Raw genomic sequence first — 24218 nt, forward strand, 5'->3', positions numbered from 1 at the left:
TATACTAGAATATGAAGTCCTTCTATAACAAGCTTTTTTTTTTTTTTTTTTTTTTAATAATATCTTTCTTTGCAGTCCAGGCTGGCATTGAATTTGATCTGTACCTCAGGGTAATCTGACTACCAGCTATATTTTAGCAGTGATAGAGAAGAAAAACAGTTTCAGTAAAATGAGATAGCAAAGAAGGGAGGTAAAATGATTAAACAGAGGTCTCATGATTTAGGAAAGATGAAACTTATTATGTGTATCAGTTTGTTCTGACTCCTCTCAAATCCTGTTTTCCCTGCAAAGCTTATTATTGCCTCTCCTCAGCAGACTTTACTGTCCTGGGTTCTCACTCATCTACCTAATTCATATCACCATTACTATACCCCAGCTGAGGACTGGAATGGTCCTAACACAGAGTAGGCATCATTAAACATTTCTTGGCTAAGTGAATGAATTTTATAAAACAAAACTGTAGATCTGAGTTTCTGTATGCCGCTATTTTTCCTGGTACTGAAGAATAAATTTAATGTACCTAGAAAACTTACATATGTTTTGTGATCCCCTGCCCTTCTTATCTGTTGCAGATGCCTGAAGAACAGGCATTCAGTGTTCTGGTCAAGATCATGTTTGATTATGGTCTCAGGGAACTTTTCAAGCAAAACTTTGAAGATTTACACTGCAAATTTTACCAATTGGAACGCCTCATGCAGGTAAAAAGAGAAACTAGTTTATATTGCACAAAAAGTACAGAACTAAGGAGAACTAGACTGAGGACCTAAAAGTATCCATAGTTAAGGACCAGTTTTATTTTTGCCATTTCTTACAGTGTGATTGAGGATGCCAAGGTTAATACAGTGGGAACCTGAAAAGTGTGAGCTGGGTTTTCCATGTCTTAAACACACAAAAGAACAGATGACTTTATAGGGACCTTTTCCACAGTAAATTCAGTCAGAAAGTGCTCACCAAGGCTCTAAAGATGATTGGTTAGAAATCTCATAACAAAAATGAAACCATTTCCCAGATATTTTATAACTTGGAATGAAAAAGTACCTTTTCAGATGCTTGTCACCATTTTGGGGATTTCTCTTTAGAGCTACTTTGAGGTCTGGAAAAGAGAGCTGAGTGCTCGCTTAATGCCAGATGATAAGTATTCTTCTGAGCACTGGAGAAATTTTTAGAAAAACACAACTATATGACTATTTTTGGTCTATTCCTAGCAGATTTATGAGCCTCTTGAGGGAATAGGATAGCTGCATATGTGCCCAGAACTAATTAGTTTGCTATTTCAGGAATACATTCCTGACCTGTACAACCACTTCCTGGATATCAGCCTTGAAGCACACATGTATGCCTCCCAGTGGTTTCTTACACTTTTTACTGCAAAATTCCCTCTCTATATGGTCTTCCATATCATCGACCTGCTTTTAAGTGAGGTATGTATCAGAGGCCATAGCACTTTGATCTTTGTGTGCAGCGTACTTTGTGTCACCTCTGTCAAAACAGTTTGAACTTCTCAATTTATGTATTTAGTTCTGGAAAACCCAGACTTAAATGATTCTTCATTGGACTAATGCTACTGAGCACATTTGTTAAAGATTCTCTCTGTTGAGAAAAGATACATTAGATATTTGTATTACTTAGTATTAGGTTTGCCCGCATTTAATGAAGATGCCCAAGATAATAGTGATGATTAAATAAAACAGAGGTTTTTCTCTCTTCATGTAAAAGAAAGTAGAAAGTTGGCGGTAACCTACTTTGCCCAGAGTATGGTCTATCATTTAGTGGGGTAGAGCTGTAGCCCCCATACCTGTATTCAGACCTTTGGGTTGGGGTTGAGGGTAGTTACTTCCTCTCTAAGAGATCTTCATTGATGTTCCATCCAGCATTTCCAGGGATTGGCTAAGATTTAGTGACATGACCACCAGCTGCAGATGGATAGGAATTTCTTAAAAACTGGGGTTTTTACTAAAGAAAAAAATAGCAGAGTAGATAATAGACTTTGCCATAACATGGTTTTGGGCTTTGAGGCGTATGTGTATATGAAAAAAACTAATTATAAAAATAATGTTTATTATAGAAACTTTAGAAAATACAAGAAAAAGAGTGATACATACACATCTCTGCTATCCTTTTGAATTATGACATATTCGGCATATAAAGGTCCATAAGGCATTTGTGTCTACCTGAATTACTCTTAAGATACGTTATAGGAAATAAAAATTACCAGTACACCATTATTCTTACTTGCTGCCAAGTATCCCACTACTTGGATGTGCTATAATTTATGTAACCATTTTCTAATCTCAAACCTTTAATTTGTGTGTAGTTTTTTTTTTACTATTATAAACAACCATCTGTTAAGTAGTTACTATGGGACAGGTGGCATGCTAAGTAATTTACACAAACTTTGCAACTAATTATCTCAGGAAACCCTTGGGAGGATATTAGTTATAGAACCTGGAGCCCAGAAATTTAAAACAATTTAACTTGATCACAGATGTTAATGCCTGCCCTCATCTGTTTCTTGTCCCCATAATCCCAGATTGGTTTTTTTAAAAAAGGCAGATTGGAGGGATCTCTGAGCAGATTGTATTCTGGGATTTAGAGCTCATGGAAATACTGTGCTGGAATTGGGATAGCAAAGGATATGGGAAAATTCCATTAGGAGTTATTTCCTGATAATGACAATTTTATGACACTGATAACTTTAAAGGTTTGAAATCATGAACTACTCTGGAAAAACATTCTTTCCTGTTGAATGGGGAACAGAGCTAGAAAATCTCATCTCTGAGAAAAATGGGAGATGGGTCTACTTTAACTCATTCACAATAGGCTTGTTGATTTTTATATCTTGTTACTTGGTGGCTTGAACCACCAATGATGTATGCATGATTGTCCCATTAGGCAGCTTTTTATTAATTTTATTAGTGAAAAGACCTGTAAAAGTGATTAGACCTGTTTGTACCACAGTCACGCCTGCACCATACATCGGTGGTTCATGCTGAGAACATATGAAGTGGCTTTTGAGCATTAGCCCTGCACGTTTTATTTTCTAAGATACTTCCAACATGCCTATACTGAAGTTCTCTCCTTTTTCTAAAATTGTGGGATTTTTCTGAGGACAAACAACTTATAGCCCAGATATAAATAAACACTGAAAATGTTGTTTTTCTTTTCTCTTTCAGGGAATAAGTGTAATTTTTAATGTGGCACTTGGATTACTAAAGGTACATACTGTTCATAAACTGACTTACCTGGCATTCTCTGTGCAGCTCTTGTAGTATTTTAGTCTTGCTCTCCTTCTAAGTAGTACCTATGCTCTAGTGTTTTCCCACAGTAAATGTGTGCAGGTGGCATGTGAGAAAGACTAAGAAATATTTTCTGGGGACTTAAAGTGTTAGGATCATGAACTACTCCTTGTACACTCTCATAGGAAACCTTTCTGTATGTGGTTGTATTTTCTTATTTTCTTCAAGACTTCCAAGGATGACCTGCTATTGACAGACTTTGAAGGTGCCTTGAAATTCTTCAGAGTTCAGCTTCCTAAGAGATACCGCTCAGAAGAAAATGCAAAAAAATTAATGGAATTAGCTTGCAACATGAAGGTACAATAATTTTTTCATTAAGATCTGTTTCTCCTGGTCCAGTAGTTCTTTTTCAGTTAATGTCTTACTTTTCCTTATAAAACTATTAATACACACACACACACACACACACACACACATATATTTTTTTTTTGGTACCGAGGATTTGTGAGGCAGGCAGTAGAGCCACTGAGCTAAATCCTCAGCCCAGTATTTTTAATATGTAAATGATAAAATAGGTTGAGTGTCCCTTATCTATCCCAAATACTTAGTGTTTAGAAGTGTTTGAGAGTTCAGGTTTTTTTTTTCTTTGATCTTGGAATATTCACATATACATAATGAAATATCTTGGGAATGGGACCCCAAGGCTAAACTTAGAATTTATTTGTTTCATGTACACTACAGTATTTTAGTGCACCTATGTCTGGGCTCTGATTCATCACATGAGATCATTTGTAGAATTTTCCACTTGTGGTATCATGTTGGTGCTCAGAAAGTTTCCAATTTTAAAGTATTTAGATTTTGAATTAGAGAGACACAGCCTAGTAGTAATGTTGGTGGTATTTCACTTTGTACCGTATAGCTCTTACCTTTATCTTTCCAAAATATTTTAATATATAATCATTTCTTTGTATCTGTGAGTTCCACAACTATGAATTCAACCAACTGAAGATTGAAAATATTCATGGGAAGTTGCATCTGTAATGAATATGTATAGATTTTTTCTTCTTATACAATGCAGCATAACAACTGTTTATATAGCATTTATATTAGTATTATTAGTAATCCAGAAATGATTTAAAGTATATGGGAAATGTGTGTAGGTTATATGCAAATTCCAGGCCATTTTTTTTTTTTTTTTTTTTTTTTTTTTGGTACCACGGATCAAACTTGGGACCACGTGCTTGCCAGGCAGGTGCTGTGCCACTGAGTTACATCCCTGGCCCTGCAGGCCATTTCTCATTAGGGACTTCAATAGCCTCAGATTTTGGTAGCTGAGGGCAATCCTGGAACCAAGCCCCCATGAATACTGAGAGATGACCATATATTATATCCTGTGAATTAATTATCATTGCCCCTTCTCCCATGGACTCTAGAAAAGGTATTACTAGCCAGATGTGGGGGTATATGCCTATGATCTCAGCACTCGGGAGGCTGAGGCAGGAGGAACACTGCAAGTTGGAGGTCAGCCTGGACTCCATAATGAGTTCAACACTAGCTAGAGCAATTAGACAAGAAAAAGAAATAAAAGGAAAAAGATAGGAAAGGAAGAAGTTAAATTATTATTATTTGCAGATGGCATGATACTCTTCATAGAAGACCCCAAAAACTCCACCAAAAGACTTCTAGATTTGATAACCAATTTCAGTGGCATGGCTCGATATAAAGTCAACAGTCAAAAATTTATAGCCTTCCCGTACATGAAAAACAAAACTTACACAGTGACAAATTAGAGAAACAACGCCTTTCACAATGACATCTCAAGAATGAAATACCTAGGAATCAATCTAACAGGAAGTAAAAGACCTCTACACTGAAAAGTACAGTACTCTGAAAAAGGAGATTGAAGAGGGATATTAGAAAATGGAATAATATCCCTTGTTCTTAGGAAGAACCAGTATAGTGACAATGGCCTTACTTCCAAAATTGTTACACAGATTTAATACAGTCCCATTCAAAACTCCAGCCACATATCACACAAAAGTAGAAAAGGCAATCCTAAAATGTATGTGGAGCCAGAGGACACCTAGAATAGCAGAGGCAATTCTGGGCAACAAAGGCAAGGCTGGGGGTATCACAATCCATGACTTTAAATTATACTAAAACACTACTGTGATAAAAACAGAATGGTACTGGCAAAAAAACATACCTGAGGATCAGTGGAACAGGCTAAAACCAAACACACTCAGCCACCTTATCTTTGACAGAGGGCCAGACACATTCACTGGTGGAAAGATAGCCTCTTTAATAAATGGTGCTGGAAAAATTGGCTTTCCATCTGCTGAAGATTGAAACTAGACCCATATCTTTCACCATGTACTAACCTAAAACTGAAATAGAGCAAAGATCTAAATATTAAAACAAACACTAAGGGCCCGGGATTTAGCTCAGTGGTCCCACTGCCTGCCTAATAAGCGCAAGGACCCGAGTTCGATCCCTCGTACCAAAACAAAACAAAAACACTAAATCTACTGGGAGAGAGAACAGATAGAACACTTGAGGACATAGGAATAGGCAAAGACTTCATAAACAAAACCCAGGCCACACAGGAAGACTACAAAGAATCAACAACTGGGACCTCATCTTACTAAAAAGCTTTGCACAGCATGAGAAGCCACTAACAGAGTGAGGGGACAACCCACAGTGTGGGAAAAAAATTTTACCAGCTATTCATCAGATAAAGGCTATTACCTAGAATATATAAAGAACTAAAAAAAATCAGACCCCCCCCAAATTTAAAGACTCAATCCAAAAATGGACATCTGAAATGAAAAGATACTTCTCAGATGAAGAATTAAAAACAGGAAATATATGAAAACGTTCAACATCACTGGTCATTCATTAAATGCAAATTAAAACAACGCTGAGATTCCATCTCCAGAAAGAATGGCTGCTATCAAGAAATCAACCAAAAACAAATAGGGAGGGGCTGTGGTGAAAAGGGAACCCTTTTCCACTGCTGATGGGAGTGTAGACTGATGCAAGCCCTGTGGAAATCAGTGTGGAGATTTCTCAAAAAAGTAAAACTAGAGGTTCCATTTGACTCAGCTGTTTTTCTTGGTATCTTCCCAAAAGAAAGGCATATCCCTGTTTATAGCAGCATAATTTATAATAGCTACATCTTGGGCACAGCCCAAATGCCCATCAGTCAACCAGTGGATAAAGATGTGGGCAGAGCCCTACTCTGCCGTAAAGAAGGATGAGCTTCAGACGATGATAGCTAAATGGTGGGCCTTGAGACCATACTCTTGGTGCAATGAATTGGACACACATGTTTAAATACTGCATTGTTTCTCTGGCGTGAGAAACCTAAAGTGAAAATAACTAAAATACATAATAGATATTGGGAAATGGGAAGAAAATATTCAAATGGGAAGGAGAATAAGGAAAGAGGGAGAAGAAAAGGAAGGAACAAGAAAAAAATGAAAATAGAAGGTGAGAAACGGAAATAAAGCTTTTGTACAAGGGAGAGGGGACGTTAAGGGTAGATGGGATAAAATAAAATCAAAACAAAATAAAAAGTGAATTCAAGGCCAGCCTGAACTACAGTGAGACCCTATTTTTTAAAAAAGATATTGGGCCAGGGATTTAGCTCAGTGGTTCTGCTGCCTGCCTTGCAGGCACAAGGTCCCGAGTTCAATCCCTGGTACCAAAAAAAAAGGTTAATAAAAAAGAGATATTACTGATTACTGTCCCTGTTTTGAAAATGAACCAAAATATAAAGAAGCTATAGTTTCTCAGACATATAGCTACTTAGGGCAAAACTCAGCTTTCATTCTGTCTTCTGTTTTTTAATTTTCAATATTTGTTGTTATGATTAGAAATCCCCTAAAATGAAACTAATATGTAGAGAAAACCCACTTCGTTTTATCACTTCATATGGTGTTTATGACTTATATAGTTCTTTTAAGGTAAAAAGATACATTATCTCCTTGGCTCATGTTTTAATATAGTTGTATACTTAATGGTGAAGAAAAAGTAACTGAAGGGGTTTAGTCTCAAATTTCAGGGAGGAGGTAATGGGGGAACAGAATAAATACTTGTATTCAAACTCATACAGTGCATAAGAGAATATTCCATTCACTTTAATGACTCAAGTAGAGCTAAGATCATCATAAAGGTAAACTTCACTATTTATAAAATAGAATAGGAACTTGGACTCAGAGAGATTGAATTCAGTTACTGCACTCTTATATAGGCTTCATTTCCTCATCTATAAAATAGTATTGGATTTCTTGTTCTGGTTAAGTGTCAGACTGAATTTTTAACTCCACCAGCCTTTCTTTTTTTAACACCTAGAAGCTAAATAAAATCTAACCCAAGAAATGTTCAAACATGTGGATGTAGTTGAAGTGTAAAGAGAAATATACAGGTGCCTAAAGGTAGCTCAAAGCTAATTATCAGTAAATTGATATAGCAGCATCCCAAGGAAATGTGGAGTCATAACAGCTATTAGAACTTTAACCCTGTGTTCACACATGCATAGTGGATGTGACTGTGGGCCCTTAGGATGCAGTGGAAACAGATCTGTGCATAAATCTAAGTCCTTGTAGTCCGCACTACATCTTCACACTTCACAGCCATGTGTGTGGTTAAAGTATATTCTGACTCAGATTATCGTCTTCATCACTGACTGATGTCTTAATCTTACCACACCAAAAAACTATAATAGTGCACAAGATAATTAATAATGTGAAATAGGAAGTAAAGGGCTAAAGGTGTAGGGAAAGTGGGAAGGGTGGGGGAAAGGTAATAAGGGAGAGGAAAAAAATATGAGAAACTGAAACAATGGAAATAAAGTGTTTGTAAATGGGGAGGGGAGGAGGGGGTGAAGGGAGGGCAGGGACAAGGGGAAAAAATGAGAACCAAGACCTGTCATGTAAGGGTACAGGATCCCAATAATGAATGTAACTGTACTGTATACCTAGATTGTACCAGTAAACTCAATAAAAAGAAAAGAAAATACCACACCATCATTTCCTGTTTCCATAATGGCCTCCTCCCTGGCTCCTCTATTTCATCTCTCCCCTGTTTTAAAGGGGAGAGTTTCTGTTGGCTTCTTATCTCGTGGTAGAACTCAGGAGCACTCTGTATGTGGTCCACAAGGTCTGGCCTTGGCAACCTCTCTGATTTCATTTCTTGTTTCTTTTTCCCTTCTCTCTTTTTCACTTCAGGTCCCCTGGCCTCCTTGCTAGCTTAAGTCTGAGCTTGTCTACCCCTGCAGGCCTGTGCACTGTGTGGTCACCTCATTCAGTACCTGCAGGAGCAGCCTCCTTCAACCCTTTATGTTCTTATCTCCTATCCTGTGTTCCTTCTCCCCCTTTGGAAGGCGAGGCTCTGCAGCAGAAGAGACCTTGACTCTTAATCACTGAATCCTTAACACCAAGCACAGGATCTGGTATATAATTACTACCATAGTAGAAGGAGGGAGGGAGGAAGAGAGAGAAGGAGGAAAGGAGGAAAAAAAAGGTGCTATTGGGTTTCCACTGAGTCTTACAAAAAAGGACTTAATGTGGGTGTAGGCAAGCCTTAAAAATAGCTACCAGCCAGGTGTTTCACCTTTTGGATTTTCATTAGCTTGAGGTACTTTAATAATGCAGCGTATATGTCCTTTCTTTCCATAGTCCAGATGATAGGTATCTAATGTCTTTTTTTTCCCCTTTACTTATGCTTTCAATGAGTGAAGACTGACAAGGCTGTTTTCAGTATGCCTGCATAGAAAATATATTTTGTGTGTTTAGATACATAATTTCTTTCAGCATGTTTATGGTATATTGTGGATGATTCTCCTATTTGCTTATATTTTAGATAAGATAGTCATTTTTCTTGAAATTCATTCACAGCATGGAAAGCCTGTAGGTTCACCAGGACATTAGAGAATGGGATTTTTCTGCTAAAAACTGACATATATGTACATTTCAGTGATGATTGGTTGTCTTGCTGGTATACTTAATACCAGGAAATATTAAAGGAGATGTAGTAGTTGAGCCGATTATTGGCACAGTGATAATTTTGCAGTCTAAAGTTAGAGGCTCATTGGCATGTGCATCAAGGGCCTAGCATCCTGTGGTCTACAAGTGGTAGGAGGCCCCGGTCAGTATAGGGAATGTGCATGCTGACCTGTGACTTTGGGGTCCCCTTTAGACATGGGATATATGCATGGTTTGGAGGCTAGTTTTTTAACTTTTGCTGTAGCATTTTCAAAGTAAACTTTGACTCTGCAACTTGTTGATACTCTATTCCATTATTTTAAAATTATATAAATTCCATTATTATATATTCCATATTTTATATATTCCATTATTATTAAAATTATAGCTTGGTTTACTTAGCTGTATGGTATTTCCTAGTTAAGGTGGGTATTGGGAGTACTTTGCCTCACTTGCCTAGAAACATCTTGGAAACAGTTTCTTTTGTTGTCATTGCTATATTTTAACATTACGATATTGTTGTGACCCCCAGTTTGTTTTGTTTTTTTGGTTCTTTTTGTGTGTTTGTTTTTTGAGACAGGGTCTCACTATGTAGTTGAGACTGACCTGGAACTCACTATGTATCCCAGGCCCATCTTGAACTCACAGCGATCCTCCTGCCTCAGTCTCCCGGGTACTGGGATTACAGGCATGCACCACCTCGCCTGGCATCCTCCAGTTTTTTGTTTTTTGTTTTTGGGGGGTTTGTTGTTTGTTTGTTTTTCTGTTTTTGTTTTGTTTTGGGGGGTTTTGTTGTTTGTTGGTTGGTTGGTTGGTTGGTACTGGGGATGGAATTTGGGAGCTTGAGCTTGCAAGGCAGGTGGTGGAACCACTGAGCTAAATCCCCGGCTCACCCTCCAGTATTTTTATCGTTCTTACAAGCCTCCAATTTCTTCCTCATGGTACATCTGTCAGGAGGCCTTAATAAGTGTGAAAAGTAAGGCTCATGGAAATCAAAGGACTTATCCAGGTGGTACTGGTAGGACTGATAGGAACCCTAGTAGAACTCAGGCCTCTGACTCCACATTCCCAATGCTTTCTATTCCATTCTGCTGCCTTTTACTGTAAATATACAAGAATTTTTTAAAAACTAAATTTCTTGTGGCAGTATCTGAAATGGCCACAAGGTGGGTGTGTTGCTCAAAAAGTTGTGCCCTTGAGACTTTTTTTTTCCCCCTGTAAATCTTTCTTTGTGGCTGTCTCTGTTTCTTCTTCTGGGCCTTTTATATCTCCCCTTCTTTCACTTTCTCCTTAAAGTAAGCTTATTGTGGAACTGAGTATATTTCTTGAGGAGTTAGATTCCCTGTTTTTAATCTGATACTTTACATCAAGATTCACTTAGCTGTCAGTGACCTTTATTGGTCAGTGATCTGAGAGAAAAAAAATGTGTCCACTGGTGATACAGTATATCATTCTACTTTAGAGTATTCTGCATTAGGAATGGTTCTGAGAGCTACTCCACACTTTCATAGTCATAATTATGCTACAAATAATCTTTATAAATTGAAAAAAAACAATAGGAGATTGAGGCAAGAGGATTGAAAACTCAATGCCAGCCTGAGCTATCTAGTGAGTTTAAGGCTAGCTACCTCTACATAGAGAGATCCTATCTCAACAGAACAAAAAAACAGGGGAAATCATAGGTCTTTTTAATTTTGGGCTCAACAAATACGAAAAAGAAGCTCTTCCTTTATGTTCACATAGGATTTTTGAGAGCAAGTTCAGAAGAAGCAGGATTATACTCTAAGAGATGGCTCAAACCTTAGGTCAAACCTGAAGGCTCAACTATTTTTTGCTATGGAATCCTGCTTTGGGTAAAGTGGAGCTTCTCAACCATTGCTTCCTTGGAATTTGTTATTCAAATATAAAGTGAATTTGCTAGACCTCAGGCCACCTGTATGAAAAGATACTATAAAAACCAAATAAATACCTGGGCTGTTGGTTTAACTCAGTGGCACCAGTGCCTGCCCAGGCAAGTGCAAGGTCCTGAGTTTGAGCCCCAGTTCCACAAAAACAAAACAACAACAAAATCAGTATCTCCAAATCAGTGTAATCTTAACCCGTTGCAATTGGAGAAACATGAAATCCTTTGACATCCAGGAATATTTTGCTCTTGGGATATTTTTTATTCATAAACTAAAAGCAACACTAATTTGAATTTCACTCTGTGTTCAGATTATTTGTGCAATTAATAAATCTTAAACTTACAAGCTCTCTGAGGATTATAGGAAGGCAGAGACTTACTTCATTAGAGACTTACTTTCCTTTCCTGATATGTTTAGACTATTACATAATACCATCAGAAAGTACATTAATCTGCACAGTGAGACCACATAAGGTCTTACTTACTTTTTTCATTGCTGAGACAAAATAGTGGACACCCAAAGTTAAAGGAGGAATAGTTCCTTTCAACTCACAGTTTGTAGAGGTTTCAATCCATAGTCGCCTGGCTCCATAGCAGAGGGCATCACAACGGAGAAACAGTCCATAGCAGGGTAGTCAGGAAGCAGCAAGCAGTGAGCCTGCTTTCCCTTTTATCTCATCCAAGCTATAAACCTTTTGGGGTATACGATACACACCTAAAGTGGAGCTTCTGCTTCAGAAAATCCATTCAGCCACACCCAGATATCTGCTAATTCCAGTCAGTGGACCTAATTTACTATCACACACCCTTAATCCCAATATCACACAGCCTTGGCCAGCTCCTAAAAGCCTCACCTATATGTGCATATGGGGAGAACATCTAGATATAAGCCCTAACAAGCACCTTTAGTAGATGAGTATACTGAGGCTTAGAGAAATCTAACCTAGGCATTTAAAACTCTTAATAATTTTATATATAAGAATAATAGTTGAAATTTGCACTAATATTCATGCTATATTTGCAGGTAATTTAAGAAAAGTATAATTTTTTTTTATGTCTTTTCTTGTCTTTACAGTTCGGGCTCATTTTAGATGATTTGCGAATGTTCCCTCTCTGTGATCAACCTAATCAGGTTTTCTACATTTCTTCTGTGTCCATTTTTCCTACCACCTATTAAAGGTTACCCAGTACTTGAGCAGAGTAGCAATCAGGAGACAGCAGGAAGAAGAGCATTTTAGATCACCTTCTGTGAGACCATAGATCACTGTGCTTTGAAAACACGAGTTTGCTTTTAACTTCATAGGACTAACTTTAAAATGATGTGCACTGTAACTTTAAAGCATTCATTGTAGATGATATAATTAACCTTAGAAGCGCCTTTGACATTTAGATACTAAGTAACAGAAAAATATAATTTAATTTTTCAGAATAACACTCAGCATATTGGATTTAAGATTTTCATTCTAAACTTCATACTAATAGCCAGGAGTCTGCAAAGCCACATGTTTGTCACTGTGAGCATCACCAAGGACATGGCAGCTCGTGGGGTGCTGATCCGAGAGGCTCTGCAGGCTTTCAGGCAGCAAGTTGCAACTCTCACAGACCACAGGTCTGCTTGGGGGCCTCTGGATTTCCATCAGCATTTCCAGCCTGCTGAACTGCTGTTGGCATTTCCCCCTCAAGGTTACCAGTAAGAGCGCAAGTCAGAGCCTTGCCTGGAAGCCCCTCTTCTCTCAAAGTTCATGATCCTTAAGAATAGGGAACATGGACTTACCAGAAATGAAGTAAATTCTTAAAGTGTGTTAGTTATCTGGGCTTAGATCCCAGAACAGACTCTGAAATCAGTGCTTATAGTTACTGTGCTTTAACGTAAATGGAAGGATTGAATAAATGAGACAAGAGCCACATATGTGCTGGCTCCTTTGGGTGATACTGGTTATATAGTGATGCGTAACCAGTATCTGTGTTAACTTTGAAACTTATATAGACTGTAGCTGTCCTTATGACTATACTGTAGTCTTATTTCTTTCTTCCTGCCTTTTTGAAATAGATTTCACAAGGAAATTGTTGAGTGAGCTGTCCTTTTGCTGTAAAGAACCCTAAATGTTACCAGTTCTTGTACTACCATCTCCCCTTAATAAGCTGGACTGGTCTTCTTTGGTCCTTATCTGATGGGACCTCAGATACTAATTTTCTTCTAGTATTTTAGAAAACTACTGAGAATAGAAGTAGAATGACTCATTCTGTTTCATGATCTGTGAAGGAGTACAAGTGAACTATTTAAACAAATGAAAAGGCTCACTCGGAAATTAAATAAAATGCTTCTTTCAAGTGGTTGAGAGCATAGGTCTAGGAGTCCCACAGACTTGGCTCTTATCCTAACTCTGCCCAGGGCAGGTTAGCACAGCAGGGTTAACATTAAAGAGAAATAAGATGATATCTTTAAAGTAGCTGCTAGTCACATCCCTCAAACACCAGGGCTCTTTCGGCCTTCCCTGTTTTGACCTCCTCTGCCCTGGCATCTAGAGTACTTTCTTTGCTTAAGTCAGCTCAAGTCAATGAACATTTATAGATTTTATTATATAGCAAAAACTGCTCAGTACTGAGCATGCTACAGAGATAGAGATCTGCATTCTTGTGCTAATATTGCCATGTAACATGGGGTTCTTGACTTTGGATAAGAGTCATTTATGTCAATTTTGAACACATCATTTACCTAGTCATTTCTATCACTAAAGTGAGGTGATAATCCCTACTTTACCCATGTCTAAGAGTTGTTCTGGGATAAGATATAGGTATAGAGGCATCTTATTATTTTGCAAGACCCATGTTTATATCAATAACTGAAACAGTCCTTGCCCCACGCATTCTTGAACAGAAAGACAGACGTGTCCAATTTCTTTACTTAGCTTCCTGTTACTCCTACCACAACACAAAGCACTGAGGGCTTTGGAATCAAGATTTCCTTAATGTACCAGATCTCTTCTCACCCATCTACTCACTCACCCGTGCATCGTGCTTCAATGTGGCCATTCACAGATGCTGACATTCAGCCTGCTGCCTTTGCTGGACACCCTGTGACTCCAGCCCAGCAAGGCCTCTGACCTTTACAGCACTTTCTTAAGCCAAACTGGACATCAGCTGTTCTCCCAAAGGGTAGTGTGTTTCGTGCTTTTCTGGGTTAAATGGACTTTAAGAGCCTCATTATTTGCAATGTATAATCCGGGGATTGTTCTCTCTTTATTCGGGATAGGATGCCAGATAGTAACATCAGCAACAAGAAGTCATAAGTACTATTTATTGAAAAGACTTCACTGTGTGCTAGGCATCCTGTTGAGCACTTTGTATACATTTTGTATCATTTGATCTTTATAACAGCTGTTATCATAAGGACTGTGAGGATTTTTACAGGTGAGCAGGCTGAGGCTAATGGCAGCTTGCCTCTGTCACTGACCATTGGAACAGCCATGACTTGAGCACTTAGTAACGGGCTATCCCATCTCCCTCCCACCAGATCAACAGCTGCTATCACTTTTTCTCCATCTTTGTGGCCCTTGACATTGATACTTCAGAGGCTTCCCTGGGACAAGAAATATATATTCTAAGACAGCACATTATACATTTCCTGTGACAAGTTAATGACCAGTGAGTGACCAAAAGAGTGGCGTTTTCAATTGAATTTGTGCTTCTATGAAAATATCAAACTTCATATGCCAAACCTGTACCTTCTAATTATCGGTTTCTTAACTTGGGACCATGGGTGGACCTGAGAGGGCCTATGAGCCCTCTGAAATGGTACATAGATATTTTACTATGGGAGGAAAGGGGGAAGTTGGCTTCCGTGTCCTTAAAAGGGGAAGAGCTGTGTGCTTTTGGGACTTCTAAAGTGGTGCTGTCTCTTAACAGTGTGAGAAACACTGTGCTAAGTGCAGTGGGATATAAAGAAGATTTACCTAAATTCAAGCTCAGTCTTACCCCAGGAATTTCTTAGCCCCCACCCAACACCCCAGAAAGCATGTTTAAACAGAACAAGAATTAAATTTCAAATTTAAACTTGTTTGAGGGGAAAAATGCCTCTCTATGAAATCTGATGATTCCACTGATACTCAGTGGGTATAATTCAGATCTGAGGCTGAATCCATAGCATCTCTAGCTTCCTAAATTCAACTGAAAGGTTATTTTCATAAGAAAGAGAAAGAATGGATCTTGGGCATTTAAGAGTGGAGACTATATCTGTGTTCTTATGATTTTCATGGTTATCGTATGACAGGCATTAGGAATTCTGTAATGGATAGAGTTCTTACTGTCTTGGAATTTGTATTTTGGGATGTAGATATATATCTGTGTCACTAATGCTTAGCAAAGAACACAGCACGTAGCATTTAACTATGGGGCAATTAAATGTCCCTGCTGCATCCTTATTAGGTTGAAAGGAAGGCTTTAATTTTTTATTTGTTCAGCATCTGATTATTAAATCAGTTATGTCTCAAGCATTGAGCAAGTCACTGGAAAGATAGTGGTAAGCAGAACAGATGTAGGGCCAGGGATTTGGCTGTGGTTCCACCACCCGCAAGGACCTGAGTTCGATTCCTGGTACCAAAAAACAACAACAAAAAACCAGACGTGATCTGTTCCACAATAGGAAGACAGTCACTGAAGTACTGAGCACCTAAGTAACCGGACGTGGATAGGTGTCATGAGGGAGTTAAGTTGACGCCATAAGCATATGTAACTGAAAGGCCTGGCCAGGGAGGGAGGGAGTGTGAGAGAAGGGCTCACTAAAGAAGTGGTGCTGGAGCTTTGGCCTGAAAGGAGGATAGGAATGAGCCAGGTAAAGGATTTGCCCTTTCCAGAGAAAGGGTTACCATTTCCATAGAAGCCATGCAGGGGAGGGAAGGTCTTTTCTCAGCAACTCAACCAGTGTCCCCAGGCAATCCCTCTGTGCATGGGCAGGGGCAGTTCCAGCCTGAAGAAGACTGTGGCATGAGGGCTGAGAGGAGCCTGTCTCCTGGGCTCGACCATTTAGGAGGCTAGAAGCTCCTGCTGCTGCCGCTGCCACTTCCTGGTTCTCAAGCTGTCAGGGATCCATTCTTTTCATGGGGCCCTAGAGGCAGCCTGAACTGGTGGTTCTAGTGTGCAGCCACCCGTTCTCCAAGTCCACATCAGCTGTGAGGTGGTGAGAAGCCATAGTATGTTTGTTGATTTTGTATTTGTGGTGAGAGGGGGTTGAGGCATTTAATGGAGAAAGAGGAGGCTGAAGGATGGGAAGAGACAGCTGGGGAAGAGGTCCAAACTCTGGACTAGCAAGCTCTGGGGAAGCTCTGAGAGCTCTGAGTATCCAGTCCTCAGGGCTGATCCCTGGGGACAGATTGAGAAGCAAGTGGACACCATCATCTGGAAAAATGGCAGGGCTGTCTCAGCCTAGAACAATTATGAGAAATATTTTGAAGGGGTATTTTTGTTTTTCTTCATTATAAAAATAATTTATACTCAGTGCAGAAAACATATTAAAAGCAAAAACAAATGCCATATGCTATCATGAAAATGTAAAAACCAAATAAGACATTGTGTGTACAGCATCCAGTATTCACTGGGTACTGATCACCCAGTGCCTGTTGAGTAAGATTCAATCTTCCTCCTGTGAGAATGAGGCAGTTTTTTAATCAGGGATAATGAAGCATCAAAAATTATTTTGTACTTAGCTTTTTAAAATGTATGTTTATGGAAAACATGTTAATTCCCCCCCCAAACACACACATGAGACTGGAAATTGAAATATCCTAAAAATGTGTGAAAACATTTTATAGGATTTGATGTCAGTTCATTTTTTAGAAAATACCCAAGGGAGCCTTATACCCACTCCACACAAGCTGCAGTTATTTTCTTTTTCTCCATTATAGATCTGTTAGAATGGTTTATAAATTTACTGATCACACATTTCATGTAGGAATTTTTTGTGTGAATCACTAAGGTACACAATGAAAGTTTACTCCAACATTAGCCTCCAGTTTCCAAGATCTGGATATAGAGTGGTCACTCTCAACGTTTGGCCTCCTGCTGAGTGTTTGTTGGGCATCTCTCTGTAGACTGCAGCCAGGACACAGTGCTTCCTGGCCACTCCCTGTTTATTCAGCAGCCAAAACTTTAGGAGTAGAGCTTCATTTGAGACAAAGCTGAAACATGAACCAGTATGTCCGGAGTCCATAGGAGAGGAACCCAGGCAGCTCAAGACAGACAGGAGAAGTAAGGGAGAGAACTGGGAACACCAGCACCAACAAACTACAAGCATGGGCCCATTCTACTCTTGTATAAAATAAGGAATTTCGACTGGACTAGCCCTACGAGTTCTGGTTACCTGGACCTGGAGCCAGACAAGCAAGCAAATCGGCAGTTTAGTGCTGATTATTGAAGCTTTAAGCCATTTAACTTTATAGTCATTCTTGTACATATCTGTTTTATTGCTTTTCTGTTATAGCTCCTATTTTTAAAGCACTTCCTTAAAATAATGCCAGAGGGAATTGGTTATCACTTTTAAAAAGAAGGAATCAAGTAAAAGAAAGCTGTACCTTGAAGATGTGCCCTCAGTCATGGGCTACATGAAGAAGAAAAAAGACGGTAAAGAGAAACAGACCTGATAGATGGAAGTAGGAAAAAAACCAAAATAAACAAACAAACAAAAAAAACTAGAAAAAAAGGACTTGTCACACTACAGCATGAAGCTCAAGGAGTTTTTAAATCTAGCTGGGGAGAAACAGGACCCACAAGCATGGAGTGGAAAAGAGCTGGTGACTATCAGGAGGATCTTTTCATTAGAGCTGTTAGAAGAAAAGCCTGATTTCAAGAGATTAGGGAGGGAGGAACCATGAAGCGATGGAGTGGAAGACAAAGGCCTGTTGTTTACAATGCTTAGTAAGAAACGGTAGGAGAAGAAGGACAGCTTTGGGCAAAAGCACATCTCAGTGGACTGGTCTGATCTGTCCTTTTAGGGGCGGAGAGAATTGTGGCTATTTGAAAGCAGCAGGGAAGGAACTGTTAGGAAGGAAAGGAGATGGAAGGGTAGTAGAGAAGGGAGGGGCTGTAGTTTGAATTTGTTTTTTCTTTTGGTACCGGGGATTGAACTTGGGTCCTCGTACCTGTGAGGCAGGCAGTGAAACCACTGAGCTAAATTCCTGGCCCTTATAGTTTGAAATTTGAATGAAGCCTAAGAGCCTGGCCTCAAATTCCAGATCTGCCAGTCCCATGTTGAGTGACTTTGGTCAGGTTACATAACCTCCTTATACTTCAGTTACTTGCCTATAAAAAAAGGTTGGTAATAGTGTACCTCAAGAAGAGGTTATGAGGTTACAGATGTGAAGTATTTAGCAGCAGTGCTAACATGGGCTAAATAAAATGAGTTATAATTTGTTAGTGTTATTACTAGGAACAAGTAGGACCCAGAATGCAGGTAGAAGGGGTCATCTGTAGGGTGTTTATTCAAATACTGTCAGTAAAAACCTTAGGAATCAAATATCCCTGCTGTACCCGGGTTTATTCCTGGCTGTAATGATTTCCATCCCAAAATACTCCATAGTGACTGGAGTATCACGGCTCAGCAGAAGTCCTGGTCTTCAGCACACTGCATCACTGCATTCTGATTCTTCTCAAATTGTCCTGTGCTTTATTGTACAGATTAGTCAGAAGAAGCTGAAAAAGTATGAAAAAGAGTATCACACCATGAGGGAACAGCAGGCCCAACAAGAAGACCCCATCGAGCGATTTGAGGTTTGTTTGCATATGATAAACCCAGATCCCAGGAGCTTTCAGTCTTTCTTTTCCTGTAATTGTGCTTGTAACTAGCTTTATTGAATTCTTTTTAAAATTCAGTTCCAATTTCCAGACGTCAAGTTTCATGATATGTTCTGCTCCAAACCAACTGCCTAGTTTATTGCAGATCAGTGGCCTTTCCTCGCAGTTAATAAGTAGCTGCTGGACAAGGTCACTGGAATGAGTTAAGTTTTTCTTTGAGTAGTTAGAAAATAAAAACGTGTTTCTTTGGAAACACATTAGGACCAGCCACCTCACTTTATTGCTTCTGTAACTCACAAACTTGTTCTGAAGTTTAGCTCTGTGTGTGTGTGTGTGTTTGTGTGTGTGTGTTTGTGTGTGTGTGTGTACATATGTGTCTATAACTGGTTTCTTTCTACCCTTCAGCGGGAAAATAGGCGTCTACAAGAAGCTAACATGAGGTTGGAACAGGAAAACGATGATTTAGCTCATGAGCTGGTGACCAGCAAGATCGCATTGCGGAAGGACCTGGACAACGTAAGTGTGACTCGTGTGAGGGGAACAATCACAAGGTGATGTTGACTTCTCCCTTAGCGAGGGAGATCGTTGAGGTTTAGGGTGGATTGTTTCGGTACCTACAGAGCTTCCCTGTTAGGTTACGGCCTGCCTGGCAGTCGTGCTTTGCTCCTTTCCTCAGAGACCTCTGTTGTCTGCTCAGCCCTCCTTACCACATTCTCTCTGTGCACACAGCTCCTGAGCATATCTTTTCCTGGCATCTTTTGATTGAAAGACCTTTTGGCTAATTCTTACGCTAGCACAACTGACAGCATTTAATCACTGTAAGTTCCTTCACTTGCCCCAAAGACAAGAAAGGATTTTGTTATCCTGCATATCCTGTGCCTCTCTGGTGAAGTGTGGCTGATTGGAACACAGCTCAGTGCCTCAGCAACATGAATGTCATCGGTAGTTTCTCTCAGCAAATGTTCCTCTTTCCTTTGCTGCTTCTCATCTTCAAAGCTTTGTGATGACAGCTTTGCTGGCAGGGTGCTTTTCTGTTTTCTGTACGACAAGCTTCCCTTGGAGGTAGTAGAGTCAGTAATGGCTTAGGTCAGGGTTAACATAGGTTGTTTTGTTTTGTTTGCAAAGTAACTATTTAAAGTTTTGTGGGCCATGTGCTCTCCATTGCTGCTGCTCCATTACACACTCCATAATACCATTGGTCCAGAGCAGCAGTATAAAGACACAGTGAATGAAAATAGCTGTTTTCTAATAAAAGTTTATTTACAAAAAGAGGTGGTGGACCGTGTTTGGCCTTTGCCAGCCCCTGACTTAGATGTCCCTACCTGGCTGCCGGGACTGCTTTCTGCTTATCGGTTTGCTAAGGCTCTAGGGGTAGGTTCAAGTTTCTGAAGGTTTCCGAGGGTCTCACGTTTATCTATATTGAACTGCAAATAGTTCATGAACTTTGGGAAACTCTGACATCCATCAAATGTGAAGATTTTTGTGTTTTACTATATTTCCTTGCACATCCCTCCTTTCAGGGTTCTCAAAATAATTCCCACATGAGGGAGAGCTGACAGTATCTACTAGCTCTTGCTACTTTTTTTTTTTTAGAAATAAAGTAATGGAGTAGATAATTTTGGACACCACCCACTGCATTTCAGATCTAACTTGGACACTAACATGTGGGCAGCAAGAGTAATGGCTGTGTCACAGTACATAATGAGAATGAGATGATCTGGTGTACTGTACAAAAAGCACCACCAAAACCCCCAAACTGGCACAATCAGTGTTCATTTCCTCTGCTCTTCTGACCAGCAGCTGAAAGCCACTGCATGTAACTGGGAGGGCTCTTTCTTCCAGTTTGTGCAGGTAGAGTGTTTCAGAGTCATTAGTTTTCAGTGGCCGGAATCTAGAATCTCACTGCTTTCCTACCACAGTCTGTCTCGGGGCAGGATCTCTTCACCTTTGCCTGGGGAGCAAAGACTGCTGAGCCAGGGCCAGCTATAACCTCATGCAGCCTTCCTCACAGCAGCTGTGTGCCATGGAGAACGATGTAAGAGAAATAACGTTACAAGTGAATGAGTGAAATTACAGTAAGAGGTAGCTTGGACTAAAATCTCAAGTGGGTTCTGAGTTTGAGCCGTCTCGTTGTCCAGTCTGAAAGGACCACTATTAACACCGATATTCACTACTTTGATGTGGTCTATAGACTCTTACATTCTTGAAACCTGACCCTAAACAGTATAAGTCTTTTTCCAAGTTGTCTTATCCTGATAGCAGTAGTGAAAGGACTACATTACACTCCAGATATCCAAAGTGAGGAACATAATAGGCTTCCCTCTCTACTAATGATCTGTGGTACCAGGTACTTGATAAGCACTTTACTAAGCTAGTATCTCTGTCCTTACCTCAGCCTTGTAAGGGCAGTAACATAAACCCCATCTGTGGATGAGAATTTTTTTTAACAATCATGAAATGAGATTCGGTGAGGTGAAGGCACCCGGAAGCAGAGCTGGGAATCTAACTGGAGTTGTCAAGCTCTTTCTGTGACGCTACTGTTTCCCCATAATAAATATGAGACAGGAAATTGGTTTATGTCATAACTGCATCCAAAGCAAGGGTTGAGGATGACTGGTGATTCTGACACGATTGCTCTTGTTTCTTGAGCACTTAGAAGTGCTCAGCATGCACTGCTTTATTGAATCTTCACAACAGCCAGTGTTGTAGAAGAGATATTCATCATTTCATGAACTTCAGGAGGCTGACATCTACCGGAAGTATATGAAGATTTTGTGTACCCATTTCGTTCCCCACTTTACTGATGAGGAAACTGAAGTTTATACAGGTCACCCAGTCATCACAGACAGGGCCTTCAGGTGAAAATGCAGGTGGCTCAGCCCAGACCATACACTGCTAAACAGGCTCAACAGCTCAGCCCTGTCAAATGTAGGGCACAGGGCCTCTTGTAGCACCTCTAGCTTCTTTTTTGTTTGTTTGGGCTTTTTTGTTGTTTGGTTTTTTGTTTTTTGAGACAGGGTCTCACTGTGTAGTCCAGGCTGGCCTCAAACTTGTGGCAATTCTTCTGCCTCAGCCTAATGAATGCTGGGGTTACAGGTGTGCACTACCACGCCCATCTGCAGGGTTTGTTTTTTTATCATAAATGAAAACTGCTATGTTCTTCTCACTGACCATGCCTGTCTGCAGGTTTTTTTTTTTTTTTTTGTTTTTATAAAAAAAGGAAAATGGTGAAGAACAGTGTTCTTCTCACTGAAGTGTGGAATATGGAGTCTTCTCATCTTTTTTTTTTTCACTTCAAGAACTTAGGTGTTTTGTTTTAGTTGCTTTTTGGGGGGATAGTGTCTTTACTGGGTAGTTTAGGTTAGAATGAACTCAGGATGTAATCCAGGCTGGCCTGGAACTCATAAAGATCCTCCTACCTCAGCCTCTCAGATCCTGCAGTTACAGGCATACACCACCATAGTTGGCAAGAACTCGGATTTTTTTTTTTAAACTTCATTCTTTTCAATGCTGTCCTTTCTGCATCCCAGGAAAAAGCTCTAGTGTAAAGCTCCTACAGCTTCCAGAACCCTCTTTCTGTTTCCAGTTGATTTTATATAGCTTTTGTTATTGTCACCTGTCAGTTGTGCTATTCTCACAGCAGATACTGAGAAATTCCAAGTCAGCTCCTTAGTCCCAGGGTGACGCCAGACAGGCTTTCTCCGCTGTGTAATGGGAGTAATGCGGAAAGGGTCAGAGGGCTGTGTGGACGGTCCCTGGCCCAGTGTGTACAGGACAAGGTCTACATCCCTCCGGCACGGTTACTCATGTGCAGAGAGACAGGATAGCATGAGAGCAAGAAAACTGGTCGGTGGCTCTGTGACCTTGAGCAGTTTGCTAAATGTTCTCCATTACATTACCTGGACCCCATACCAAAAACCAGTTGATTCTGAATCCTAAAATGTGGTAACTACTTTATACCTAAAATTACCAATAAACTCAATGAGGAAAAGAAATCCTAAAATGTGGTTATGTGAGTCCTCCAACTTTGCTGTTCCTTTTAAAAATCACTCAGCTACTCTTTAAGTCTTTCACACTCCAACATAAATATTAGAATCAGCTTGTAAATGCCTTGAAGGAAAAGCCCTCTGAGGTTTTGATTGAGGTTTCATTAAACCTATAAATCTCCTCAGGGAGAATTGATATTTGAACAGTGACTGAGCCATCCAGTCCAGGAATGTGTTATCATTTTTACTTGGCAGATATTTTTCAGTTTCTGCAGCAGTGCTTTTTAATTTTGAGTTTGTAAGACTTGCACATTTTCATCTATCATAAATGATACTGTTTTCCTGATTGCATTTTCTGAATGCGTACTTGTTCTTTCCTGTTCTGTTTGCTGAGAGCTTTTGTCATGAATGGGTGTAGAATTCTGTTGGCTGCTTTCCTGTATCTGCAGAGGTAATCATTTGGTATTTCTCATTAAAGCAACCTTGCTTTCCTGGGTTAAACCCCATATGAGGTTTCCTTTTATTAAAGATTTTAACTTTTATGTTCATGAGGAATATTTGTCTGGAGTTTTCTTAAATGCTTTTGTCTGATTGCTTTACTGCCAGGGCAATGCTGGCCTCATAGAATGAACTGAGAAGTGTTCCTTTGCATTTTCTTAAGAACTCCATGTATGGGCTGGGGATGTAGTTCAGTTGCACTGTGCCTGCCTCGCAAGCGCAAGATCCTGAGTTTGATTCCCAGTGCCGGCGGGGAGAAGAGGGGGACTTTGTGTAGAATTATTTGTTGATTAAATCTTTAATTCCCTAGTGAAATTATGCAGGTTTGGAATTTTTTTGCTGGATATTATTTGTGAATTAAATTTCTTTCTTAGATAATAGAGCTATTTAAATTTCATGGTTGTTCATGTGCTCCTATTTTTATATTTTGCATCTTTCAAGTAATTTGTCCATTTCATCATTGTTATCAAATGTACCCATATAACACTGATAATTTCTTTTTTTAGGTAACAGTGTCCCCTCTTTTATTCTTCATACTGAGAAATTTGTGTCCTTTTTTTTTTTCTTAGCCTAAATAGAAATTTATGAGCTGGTTGATCCTTTGTAAAGTTAGCTTTTAGTTTTACTGATTTTGCTCTAGCATTTGTTATTTTATCAGTTTCTGTATTCTACCTTCTTTGGAATTAATTAGTACTCCTAAGTTCTTGAAGAGGTACGTTGAAAATGACTTTGGACCTTTTCTAAAATAAACATTTACAGTTATAAGTATCCATGTAACACTGTTTTTATCCATACCCCCGACATTCTGATACCCTGTTTTTTT

General features: G+C 39.5%; 1 protein-coding gene across 2 annotated transcripts in view; it reads left to right on the forward strand.

Annotated features, from left to right (window-relative positions):
* Positions 1–24218, forward strand: part of Rabgap1 (RAB GTPase activating protein 1) — a 176744-nt gene that overhangs the window by 144282 nt on the left and 8244 nt on the right. For both annotated transcript variants that reach the window (XM_010613494.3, XM_010613493.3), the window contains exons 16-21: positions 573–698; positions 1278–1421; positions 3174–3215; positions 3465–3593; positions 18795–18887; positions 19317–19427. In XM_010613494.3, the coding sequence (XP_010611796.1) occupies positions 573–698; positions 1278–1421; positions 3174–3215; positions 3465–3593; positions 18795–18887; positions 19317–19427 (645 nt within the window). The remainder of the gene's footprint in view (positions 1–572; positions 699–1277; positions 1422–3173; positions 3216–3464; positions 3594–18794; positions 18888–19316; positions 19428–24218) is intronic.

This window comes from Fukomys damarensis, unplaced genomic scaffold, assembly GCF_012274545.1.
Source record: "Fukomys damarensis isolate Sample0158 unplaced genomic scaffold, DMR_v1.0_HiC HiC_scaffold_36, whole genome shotgun sequence".
Classification (NCBI taxonomy): Eukaryota; Metazoa; Chordata; class Mammalia; order Rodentia; family Bathyergidae; genus Fukomys; species Fukomys damarensis.